This window comes from Heliangelus exortis, chromosome Z (assembly GCF_036169615.1).
Source record: "Heliangelus exortis chromosome Z, bHelExo1.hap1, whole genome shotgun sequence".
Classification (NCBI taxonomy): Eukaryota; Metazoa; Chordata; class Aves; order Apodiformes; family Trochilidae; genus Heliangelus; species Heliangelus exortis.
In genome coordinates this window covers 31161869-31174714 of record NC_092454.1, presented here as the reverse complement: position 1 = coordinate 31174714, position 12846 = coordinate 31161869, and the positions used below count along the sequence as shown (strand labels likewise).

General features: G+C 34.7%; 1 protein-coding gene across 1 annotated transcript in view; it reads right to left on the bottom strand.

Moving 5' to 3' along the window:
• The window catches only part of CNTNAP4 (contactin associated protein family member 4), a 204201-nt gene extending 194573 nt beyond the window's left edge, over positions 1-9628 (bottom strand). Inside the window, exon 1 of the mRNA XM_071730885.1 lies at positions 9238-9628. Coding sequence (XP_071586986.1) covers positions 9238-9322 — 85 coding nt within the window. The 5' untranslated portion in view covers positions 9323-9628. The remainder of the gene's footprint in view (positions 1-9237) is intronic.
• Positions 9629-12846: the final 3218 nt, after the last annotated feature.

The window sequence follows — 12846 nt, the reverse complement described above, 5'->3', positions numbered from 1 at the left end:
CTACAGCAAGCTAGCACATAGATATAGACATTTTGCCTATCAATCATTTTTTCCTCAGTCTCTGTTGCTTAAATTCTTTGTTATCCTGCCCAAGAAGAATGAATCAGGATGCAGTATAGCAGAGCTATGGAGCATAAGAATGATCTATGAGATAGTGACAGTTCACAAAAGTCAAAACAAGTATACAGTCCAGCCTTCACAGAGGAAAAAGAAGTCATCATGATCCAAAACACATTTACCATAGATGAGTACATGGTAAAAAAGTGATTTGCTATAACAAGAAACTTACAAGTTTCCTAAAATACCTTAAAGGCTTCTTCATGAGAGTGCAGAAGTTTAACTTGCCACCAGTGCCTAGGACATCTGAAAGTGTTACACTCATTTATTGCTATACACACTGTGAGTTTCCCCCCAACTAAAAGAAGGCTATTGATCAAATCCAAACAAATATTTGGTAGCTGTTCCATACACCATTGAATCCCTTCTGTATTTTGTTTGACTTACTTACTGAAATCAGAATATTTTTGTAGCACTATGCTAAGGAAGACCATGTCATAGTCCTTTTCTTGTGCTAGGCTCATCACTGTCATCTAGACCTTCCGAAAGTACATTAGGAAATGAGACCACAAGTCATAATGGCTCTGTTTCTCCAACTGGATAGGGTTAATCTTGATGGCTTGAAAATAAATATTACCATTGGCACAGAGAAACACAGAAGCAGTTTTTTTCTCCAGGCATATAAATTACCTAGCCACAGGAACTAGCTCCAATTCTAAGTCTTTTTGTCTTCATATTTATTTTTTGTCAAGTGATACAAATTAATAATTATCTGTTACAAAGTCCTGTATCTGAGTCCTCCAGATGAGGCAAAATAAAAAGATCGGTACAGAGAAAGGAAATAAATATTCCAGTTATATTCAAACTATGCAGCATATTACTGTTGAATGAATATTCAGATAATTCTTTCCAAAGCTTTTATTCAGGTTTTATTTAGGCAACACTCCTACTGATTTCCGTAGGAGCTTTTCTTGAATAAGGATATTGAGACACATTGCAGTTTTCAATTGATTTAAAAAAAAAAAAGTTACTAAGACTGCACTAAAAAAAAAAAAAAAAAAAAAAAAAGACTGGTGTCACCCTAATTACAAAACTATTTGAAACAAGACTACTACATAATAGACATTCTGTCATTGACTGAGAAAAGGAGCTACAGTGAGAGTCAGTTTGCTGTGCTGAAGCCCAAATGTGCTTCCTGTACCGTGTAACAGCAACTCTGCAACCATGATTAGATGCTGGATAGTAGAAAGTGTAAAGTACTCATACTTTTATCTGTTTTATGACTGTGTTATGAAAAGAAATGCTTTAGTATTCTGCTGATTTTTCACTCTATGCTCTCTTGACATGCAGAACAACCCCAAAACATGTTTTGACAAGACTAGTGTTAAAATGGAGCTTTAGCCACGTTTCCTCAAGGAGGTGAAAAGATCAGGTTTTTTCAGGTGCGTAGAACAGACAATTCCATGTTATTTAAGTCAATAAGATCTCAGTTTAGCAGAACATTGTGTATGACCAAAATACATGTACGTATCATTGTTTTGTAAGTGAAAAGTGCTTTCACTCGTAGGACATGGCCAGCTCCTCACTTGGTCCCTGTATTTTGTCTAGCACTATTAATAGTAGCAGCCTAAACCCTCGGAAAATCAAAGAGAACCCACTTAACCAAGCACAAACACGGAATCTGAGAGTGCCAGAACCAAACACCAATGCATTGGATATAGCCAGCAGTTGCTGTACAAGGCAGCCAGTATGGCTTTCTATATTTTTTTCTAACATTGATTTAGAGAAGGATCTTTTGATGGAACTTGAACACATCTCATTGAAGTTTTGATGTCTACAAAGCCTACAGATGACTGAGATATGTAGCCTCACATAATCAGTGATCAGACAAACAGCACTTCTACATAGCAAGTTGCCTTATACTAGACAATTAGCTCCTCATGTCATTTTTCCTTCCACGTCCTGCATTAATTCTTCCTATAAGAAACATTTTTTTTTTCTCTCATATGACTAGAAAGGGATTTAGGTGAATCAGAAGCAAACTTTCAGGGTTCAGAATCTTAGACAAATAAATACCAATTTTCGTGTTTCTGCAGAAGCCTTCAGAGTTCATTATGTATTTCAAAAGTAAGATATATTGGCTAATAACTGAACCAGTCAAAACTCAGAAAAAATCTCCCTTCTGCAGCCATTTATGGTTATTTCTACTTCATTATGTTTTCCAGCTTCAAATCGGTGTTGTCTCATTAATACTGCATAGCAGTAGACACCACATGACCTCTATCATAATTCAGATCATGAAGAAAAAAAAAATTCTCCTTTTCTCAACACTTCCAGGTAATTACAGAATATCCATGTTGGGCATATCTAGTCTAACATAACTGATGACACAGCAAAATGCTGCAAGTGAATTAACCAAAATGATTCAGACTCCCTGTATGCAGCCCACCCTGCCTACAACATCACTTTTATAGTGTGTGTTAACCTCTGAAGGTCTTTCTCAGTCTGTCTTTTTCAAAATTTCTGCTGTAGACCTTCTCTAGTAATAACTTATTCCATGTACTCTCCTAGCAACGTTGCTTATTAGCTTGGAAGTAAACTGAGTAATAATATTTTTCATACCCTGTTAAACCACATACTTTCTGAAATGTCATTTTTTGCATGTTTAGAATTTTCTTTAAAGGTATAGTTTCGCAAGGACTCTAAGTGGGTCAACCAGATACAACTGGGGACTTTTGGTGAAATTTTTAAAAAAGATTTGATAAAAAATCTTTAAAAAATCGTGGTTTTAAGAGCAATTAGGTTTTGAAACCTAAACAACATTCTAATTAGATTTAAAGTGGACAGAAAAACAGACAAACAACAACAACAAAAAAAAAAAAAACCACCAAAAAAAAAAAAAAAAAAAAAAAAAAACACCTGAAAAAGATCAAGATCTTCAGCTGAATAAAGAGTAAGTAATTAAGTAATAAGAATAAATTCAAATATTCCAACATGCTGTTTCTAATTTATTTTTCCCTCCATACCACATATGTAAATATGTTAATTGCTGAAATATTGCTATAGAAACAAATGGGCACTCTAACAGCAAGAAACAAGCAATACCTTACTCCTGAGCACAACCAAATGATGAGATCCACTTAATAAAAATAATAATTAGACCTGCTGTTGGATAGGTATCCTAACCATATTTTTTTTATATCCTTTGAGATTTAAAGCATTAGAATTAGGTTTTTTCACTAGTCTATTGGGTGAGTATGCTACTAAATAATAATTCTACATTTAGTAATTTTAATCTGCTTAAAATATTATAAGTTTCCAGGATTTCAATCATATTTCAAATTACTGCACTAAAAATACTTATTAAGTAGAATATAAATGGTATAATTTTTATCATGTAGTCCACACTACATTTTACTTACTAGAAATAGCATAGCTATTTGTCATAAACACTGAAAAATATTTTCTGAAAAGCAAGATAATAGGACTAAGATTCCTTCTCATTTTACAAATTAACCTTAATACTGGCATAGGCTTTAGCTGATTCAAAGAGACCTATAGAGTACTCCCTTGACAAACAGTAGTCTGTACTGTTATGCTTGCAGATGTATAAACCACAAACTAAGAGCATATAGGTAAGTCTGACTACATTCACAAGTATAAACCACAGTAGAGTACAAATTTCTGTTAACTACAATTGGTTAACTCTAGAATTAAAGCCATGTCATCTTTTGCCAAAAAATAAAGCAAACCCATTTTCATATACTAAATAGCTTGATACACAACATACTCAGTCTCCTATACAATTATGACATTTTCAAGCTTAGAGACAGATTTTGTCATGACATTTGTTATGACATGCTAACACACTGGAACACATATATTTCTTTCTCAGTTTTAATATAGAAGTCATGCACAGACCAACGGCCAAAGCTGCAAGTTACAAAAAGATTTTTTATTCCAGAATTACCATCTAACTGTAGTCGTATTTAACAGTGCAAAATCACAAGCAAATTTACAGAAACTGTTGAACTCATTGTTATCACTATTTCAGTTTTCCTTCTCTCTGAAGAAGAAGCTGAGAGGGAATGGTAGTTTTCAACTTTTTAAATTCATAAATCTTTTAAACAATGTTTACAGACAGAAATATCTAAGTTTAGCATTTGGTATTTCCTTATCATTCTTAACAAGTGTGTTGGGCTCTACAATTGTGTTGTGCTCTACAAGTAAGATGCCTTTGAATTAGTGGTGGACCCCACAGCCTTCACCTCTGTTATCACCTTGTTAGTTCGGAGGAACTAACAAGGAATAAATGTATGAAAAATGTACTGAGATGCAGATCTAACTTTTTCAAAAAAAAGAGGCCTACTCCTATGGATACTCCACAGTAAGCTCTCAAACTTTAAAGTAGCACAAAAGCATAGGATCATTTTGGGCAAAAAGCAAATAAACATTTAAGCAATGTAATGTTCCTCAAGCATTCAAATGCTCTTTGATTTATTTATTGAGGATAGGGCCAGTTGTGATGGGAAGGGATGGGGAGAAATTTGACCCATTTTTCCTACCTAAGCTTCTTAGAAGCTGCAAAATAATGATTGCTGAGGTTCATACAGAAGAAGAATCAGTTGCATAATACTTACAAATGTATCATAGAAGAATATTAATTACGACAAACTTATTTTCTGCTGCAGTGTAGAAACGATTTCACAGAAGAAATACTGAACTTGATCACTGTACCTTGTACACAATGTCGGAAGTACACAGGATTTTGTAAGACATAGGTGACTGGATACACCTTAGTTAAAGGTTATCTTTCTTGTACAAGTAGGCGTACACTTACATCCACTTACTATTTAAGAAAGAATATTGAGTTGTAAAGAACCTAGTTATTACGCTGGAAGTCTTGACTGCTACTTAACCGCTACTTAGCTGAACCATAGTAGATCTTAATATATAATGTGAATTTTACTACCAGCATTGATAACATGGTTTACATACAATCTGCTGCATTTTCTTTTCATGACTGATTCTATTCCACTTCAAAAATGTTGTTACTTGTCTGTGACTGTTCATCAGTCATAACCAAATCTGTTCCATCCATTCTGACTAAGCCCAGGGACAAATATGTTCATGGAAATTTGAAAGAACAGATCAATGGGATGCAAATTGATGATTAGACTCAGTGTAATCAACCCAAGGCCTTTCTGTGAGTTCCTGACCTTGAAAGTCTGAAATAAATTTTGACAGATTTTTCCATTGGTATTGGTTTGGATTTGATCTTGTTACAAGCTTTTGATGTTACTGTACTGAAAACATGAAAAATATACTAAAGATGTCTGTTATGTTTTATTCATGTCAATAATTGCCCAGAGACAGCTTGATCTCTGATGGGGTCTCCATGGCTATCTAAGAGTAGAGATGGATGAAAATAATAAAAAGATAAATATTAATGAGACTAAAAGAAAATTAAAGAAATTTCTACTTTTTTCTCCACTACAGTTCATAATGACCACAAACTAGCAATAAAATAAGTTTTAATTTAAAAATTTTGTAATAAGCAGCTTTTTTTTACCTTTTTCTATAGTTCCATCTTTTTCTAGTCTATGAAGTTGTCAGTCTACAGAACTGTTTGGTACCAATGCTTAACATCACAATGAAATTATTTTCTAAATTAATATAACAGTATTTTCTTTGTTGCAAGAAATCTTTTCCCTGGAGATATTACTTGTACAATGACTTGAATCTGATAATATAATCATGGTATGTCATATGTCCGTCCTCTTTTTAAGAACTTCAGCATCATTAACAGACATTGTCAGGCAGGATAATGATGTAGAAGTAGGACTACTGTTGCATTATCAAGAGTATGTGATATTTAACAACAATAATATTTTCTGTGTTTATGGAAACAGTGAACATAGCAGTACAAATAGAAAAATCTGAACTGATAAAAGCTTCTGTATAACTTGAGGGTTTTAACAAAAAGAAGTAGGTAGGAAGTGGCAGGAAATTACATAGAAAGTTCTTAATTTGTTCTTTTCATTTCTGTTCACTGTCAAAACCAACCTTAGTAATTTCTAGCCACAGTTCATGTATAGTTGATGTATATCGTGGGTTTGACAATGTTTTATGCAACACTTCAGTTTTATAGTTGTGGGGTTTTTTGATTTGTTTTAAATACTGCACCTATTAGAGTACCAGTTTCTGGCAGCTTCTCAAGGGCTGATATAGCACTTTACTGATTTACAGCTGCAGAGGCAGTTCCCTATAAAATAAAAATGTTTCCAGTGTTTCCTAGCTCCAGTATAAAACAACAAAAACTGAACCTACAGGAGTACTTGCTTTAAACACACACTTTACCTTACACAATTAGATACTAACAGCTGCATGATTCAAACTTGTTTCAGCTGCTTTGGATGTGCAGTTCTTTAGGAGGGAAAAAACACAGGAAGTCACTACTAAGGACCTTTTAAAATATTTGAGTTTCAATCAGCAATTATTGGAAGTGTCAGCATTATTTACCAGAGGGGAAAAAAAAGCAAATACCAAAGAAGCTAAAAAAACTACAAACAAACAAAACAAACAAACAAAACAAAAAAACAAACCCTAGAAATAAAATTTCGTGTTCTAGATGATAGGTTCTGTCACCTTCACATAACCTAAGAACTGAAAAATAATTTTTTTCAAAAGAGGAATACTTCTATTAATCTAAAACAGTAATAATTCTGAACACAATAATTCTTGATGCGAGAAATTTTCTGCATACAGCTGACTTAGTAAAATTAGCACTGACACTTAAAGGAGAAGTGTATAAAGATCTTTACTTTGGTCTTTTCTTCATTAAAAAAAGGTGATCTGAAGGACTAAGAAAAATGTAGGTATGTAGTTTTTGATCTTAAAGAAAGAACCAGAAAAATAAAAGAATAGATTCATTTCAATGAAGAACTAAAAAAAAATCCTATTTTCTTTGACTGAAAAATGAACTTCTGTTGTTATTGTGAATGTATTTGAATACATTAATGTAAACAGAAGAGCCATCTAATGAAAAAGATTGCATCTCCTGGTGAACATCTCAAGGAATAAAGTAAGTTCAAGTGAGTAGATTATGGCTGATAGAAATATCTACTGTAATCAGTATAAAATAATCAGTAAATATTAAAACCCTTTTCTCCTTAGGTCATTTTATGAAATCTAACATTCCAATCAAAGTAATACCTTGATGAAAACTGTCACTTCTAAAAGAAACTAACTCGCCCACAGAAATGCTCACTTTCAAAATAATGCATGTAAATAAAGGGATCTAAATTTTTTTCAGGTTAAATATTGAAAAGGAATAAGATCCATAAAATCAACCAATTCCCTTCATCTATTAGCACTTACATCTTCCTAATTTAAATAATTTCATTCACTCTTCCTATAATCGGTTTCCTTACATGTAGTACGGGGAAAGTACCTTTTCAACTCAGATGAGTGTTTTAACATAGGACTTACGACTTATTAATAAATAAAAACACTATAAATACACATTGTGTGAAAACTGTCATTCAAGTCACTCATTTGATACTGTAATTGAGCTTGGCTTAGTAACTATTTGAGAAAGCCAGTAGCAAACATATTTCATGCCTGATTTGTTTCATCCTTCGTAATTCTGTATTGGAAAGAAGCTTGAGCCTTTTCCTCAAACCTTGCTTCTTCAACTCTAAGACTGACCTCTAGTGCTCTACTGTTTTTCTCTGTGATACAAGTTTTTTGCAGTGATTTTAATATGCCTCCCTGTAAGCAACTGATTTAGTTTTGTGCATAGTGCCAAATGCTATTAATGCACAATTCAATTATCATGGTCTTGTGAAAATGGATGTATTCATAAACTGTACAATGCAGAATGATGAAGAGAATTAAAGCTGTGGCTGGATTGCAGCACGGTGTTTAACAAGAAGAACTTAGTATTCATGTTTAGGGCTACACTATGCACTTGAGTATCAAATGAGATATCGTTACTGAATGACAACATAAGATCATTTTGGTGCTGCAAAGTCAACGTCAGTCTCATGAAATCATGTTTAATTTGCAAGCCATCCATATGCAAAACCCTAGGCTACAGAAATACAGAGCACTTAAAACTTCTCTGCCATTGCTCAGATGTTTGCAGGTAGTTGTCCCCTGCCACTGGCCTGTAAGGTTATTCCTGAACATTCCTCCCTTCTTTGTCACGCACTTTCTACCCAGAGAGGTATTTCTCTTGCCCTTCCCATTCTTGTGGTGCACAACCACTGCCTTAACAGTAAGGGGAGGAAATATGCTCATCTCAGGTTATGAACATCTAGTATTTAGGCTACTGTTCACTGATATGTAGACAAGATGAAATCTTTCAGCTTGCTCTGACTGAATCAAATTAAACAAGAATAGCTTAGAACTACTACTGGATGACAAAATCCTTGAAAATCAGTTTCTGCATAAGTTGTTTTTTCTTTTCTTTTTAATTTAGAGATAATCTAATTATACACGGAAAAACGGGGATTTTCAGATAAGTATCACATTTGCCTCCTAGAGGGCAGATTTTCTTTAAAACTGTAATCACTATCTTTTTTTTTTCTATACCATCCTACTGACTAACTATAAATTACTCATTTTTAAAAAAACTTTTTGCTCAAGCCGGTATCATTCTTTAGGTATGAATGAACAGCAATCCCTAAGCAATCAATGCAGAATCTTACTATCCATATTTTACCTTGTTGTATTTGTAACGCTCCTGAACTGCACAGTAACATCCGTCAGTTATTTTAGTGCCAGCTTAATACAGAAGGTTCAGATACCAGCATTCAGAATAATAAATTGCTAAAAAACAAGCCTATACAGTACACTAGAAATTTGCTAGTGATTTACAAAGCACAATTACATGGAAAATGCTGCACTTATGAACTGAAAAGAAAAATGTATCCCTTAATAAAATCCTGCTTTCAGATACTCCTAGACTTCATGCTTTATAGGAATATCCTGTCCAAAGATTCATGACAAAAATCTATAGAAGGATTTTTTCATTTTCAGCCAGCAACTTGCTGGCATTATTTCAAAGCAGTAAACGTTGGTCTCAGAAATAATATTTATTGTAAATTCAAATAAAATATCCCAGAAGTTTTCAAAACACTTAGGATATATTTTAAAATCATATGCAATACTTACATTTATTCTCTGCTATTGCCTTGTGCCAGTTATGAGCAGCTAGAAGAAATAGCAGTTTCAGGAAGATTTCAGTGACAGAATCCATGTTCGCATTCGTTGAGGCACCCGAAAGAAGCAGAGTATCAGGAAACAGCTGCTCTGTACTTCAGTCCTGCTCCTGCTTCCTCTCCCTCACCGCCTCTCTCTGCCTCTTCTCGCAGTGCTTCCCAGGAACCAGACAACTCAGTCAAAGGCACTCCTCATCCGCTCACAGATGCACACACACCTCCAAATCTGCTTTTCCCTCTCACAGCAGTCCCCGAAGCGCAGCAGCGAGAATCTCTTCTCCAGTTTCACCGAATCACTGAGGGCTGAGCTGCCAGGCTCCCGGGCACCGCTCGCTGACGGACGCCCCCAGCTCGCCGCGCGTCCTGGACACCCCTTGTGGTGACAGATAGAAAATGTGGGCGCTGGTGAAAGCCAGACAATAAGACAGAGCAGCCAGCACACTAGCACTGAGTGAGACACAAGACGCCTGCTGAGTGTTTGCCCTGGCCAGCTTTGTCATTATCTGCCATCAGCTGTGCATGCTGCCGCTCCTTGTGGGTTTTCTGTTTGTTTGTGGGTTTTTTTGGTTTTGTTTGTATGTTTTTGTTGTTGTTGCTGTTTGGGTTTTGTGGGGTTTTTTTGTTTTGTTTTATTCCTTGGTTTATTCCTTTTGTTTTATTCTTTGTTTTATTCCTTTTTCAGCATGGTAGTTCTGTTTACTTTCAGCTGCAAAAGCATCTGCAAAGTTCTGCACTTTTGAGGGAACATATTTTGCCTATAGTAGGGAACCTAAGCTTATAAGTAAAAAGAGTGGTCTACCTTTACTTATGAAGTGATTTAAGGATGGAGTGATTACCTGCCTCTCAGAAAAATGCTCCATGAATGAGACGGTTTTACTGCTCTTATTATTGACAGTAAAGGATTGTATTCTCACCCCCTAAAAGTAAATTTAGAATACAAACATATATTTGTGTTTGTATAGGATTTTCCAAAAAACTCTATCTCTCAACTATCCACATACACCACATTTTGCTCTCTGCACTTTTGCAACAAGGAAACTATCTTTATACTGTAGAATCATAGAATATGCCAACTTGGATATATATGACTGTCCCTATGTCTGTACTTTCCAGAATACACTGGAAAGTAACTTCATTTGAGAAAGACTTTCTGAGAAATTTTAGGTCATTATATTTAAACTATAGCCTAAATACAGGCTATGGAATTGAAAATTACCACGTGCCTGCCTGAAAGGAGGTTGTAGCAAAGTGAGTGTTGGTCTCTTCTCCCAAGTAGCAAGGGGCAAAACAAGAGGAAACAATCTCAAATTGCTAAGTGATATTAGGAAAAATTGCTCACGAAGTCATCTATCATTGGGACATGCTGCCCAGGGAAGCAGTTGAGTCACCATCCCTGGTGGCATTAAGAAGATGCATAGACAAGGGACTTTGGGATGTGGTCTAGCAGTGGACTTGACAGTGTTAGGTTAATGCTTGGAGTCTATTATCTTGAAGGTCTTTTCCAACCTAAGTTGTTCTGTGATTCTATGTAGAACTCTTTAGTCTCAGGAACAACTGTGAGACAGAGATAAATTATGAATTAAGCCCCAAAAGTTTCTGAACTTTAGCTGTGCATTTAAATCAACTTCTTCAGCCCTCGACGGATGCTCCGATCCCATTAGAGGAGTAAGCTGTGTTTTGATTTCATGCTACATCAATCAAACTAATATAGGTTTTACAGAATTATATTAAGGATTGGCCAAGACACCAAAAATAAAGACACTAAACAAAGAAAAAAAATTTAAAGTGCTTAATACACCTTTTTCTTACATTCTTTTGAAAATAGCAGGTCACCACAAATGAAATAAAAAAGACCCATTTCTAAATGGCTGTGGTGGGCAGACAGCTTAAGGGGAAATCAAAATAATCTGTTGTGTTTTTTCTGTTTTCCATATCAGCTTTTATTTGTATAAAAAAGGAATGGAGGTACTGTTTACAGTAAAGTTTGCATGGGTCATAACCTGCATATATATTTAGCAGGTTATCATAAGAGAACCAGAATGGCTCTCATATATTCCCTAAAGTTCTCAACTCTATTTCTGGAGTTTAAAGTAAATGTAAGCAAAGTTTTCCAAAAACTGTACTTTTTCATCATATAGTTTTAGACAATACTGACCTTTTGACTGCATTAATATGAGCATAAAAGTGTTCCTTATGCTGCATCTCATCTCTAAAGATTATCCCTTGAGATGGTTCTGGACTCTGCAGCTAGACAAAATTTCATGTTTAACAATAAGACAAATATGACATAAAATCTTGGCAAAGACTTTTGCAGAGTGGTGTTTTTTAGGATTAGCTATAAGTACCCCAGGGCTTTGAATTACAAAGCACAATTATTATGGTAATGTAATGCAAATTCAGTAAAAAGACCAGTGTCACTGTGGGTAAATATTTGTCTTATAAAATATCTTACAGTCACCAAAAAAAAAAAAAAAAAGAATATGGTTGAATTCAGGTAAGTATACAGAGAGATATAACGTACTTTCATAACTATGGAAAAGTCATAACAAATATGCTGAAATGTCTACACACGTTTGTGTGGACAAATAGAACTACAGAAATATATACTGCATGCTATCTGATAATCTGATAACTATCTGATAATGTTTTGGGGAAATTTTTATCCGGGGCTGAATCTGTACTATCTAGAAAGTATACAAAATAGCAGTTTGGTGCACCCAGAATAGTGAAACTTCCTGTCTGAATTTAGATCAGAATGTATCTCTCTCCTGCATTCATGATATATTTCTGCTCACACAATCTTATCTCTCTTTTCCAGAATCTCATTTTCCATTTATCTTCCATACAATTTCCAGGTTTGTCATTAACTTCTGACCACATCCTTGTGGAGCTTGTAGGCAAGTCTCTCCTGGTCCTGTTTGACTGCATCATTTCAAGCATCATTTCTTACCTTTTTTTTTTTTTTTTTTTTTTTTTTTTTTATCTCATTCCTTCAGTGTTTTGTTTTCTTTCTCATATTTTGTTTTTGGAATTTCCCAGGCATGCCAAAAATCTTGCTCATTTTATCTCTTTTTGAAATATATTGTCCCTTTGGTTTGATAGGGGCTCTCTCTTAGTGGGTAAGTGTATATGTCTTGTTTAGAAAGACTGCAAGTACTCCTGAACAACGACTGTGTCTCATTATAGATTCATGCATCTGCAAAATTTGGTTGTGCAAAACATCTATAATTTGATTTGCATATTGCCAGCCTTCATTTGCAAATGAAGGACTTCGTAATGAAATCCCTTTCCTCAGAAGACTCAGACTAATAGATGAATAAGTCCTCTTCAAAATTATTCTCACTGACTTTTTGTCTTTAGAGCAAGCACTTTTAAATTCATGCTAACCATACTCCTGGTACTACTACTGTGACCTGCTTATTAATTGTAAAACAATTTTAAAAGATGACATAGGCCAATTATAAACTAAAAGCCAGGGAATACAGTTTCCTCTGCCTCTGGCAGAGTCAGCTTAATTTTTGGTGTATTACAGTTACTAACTACACATTATTTAATGACAACT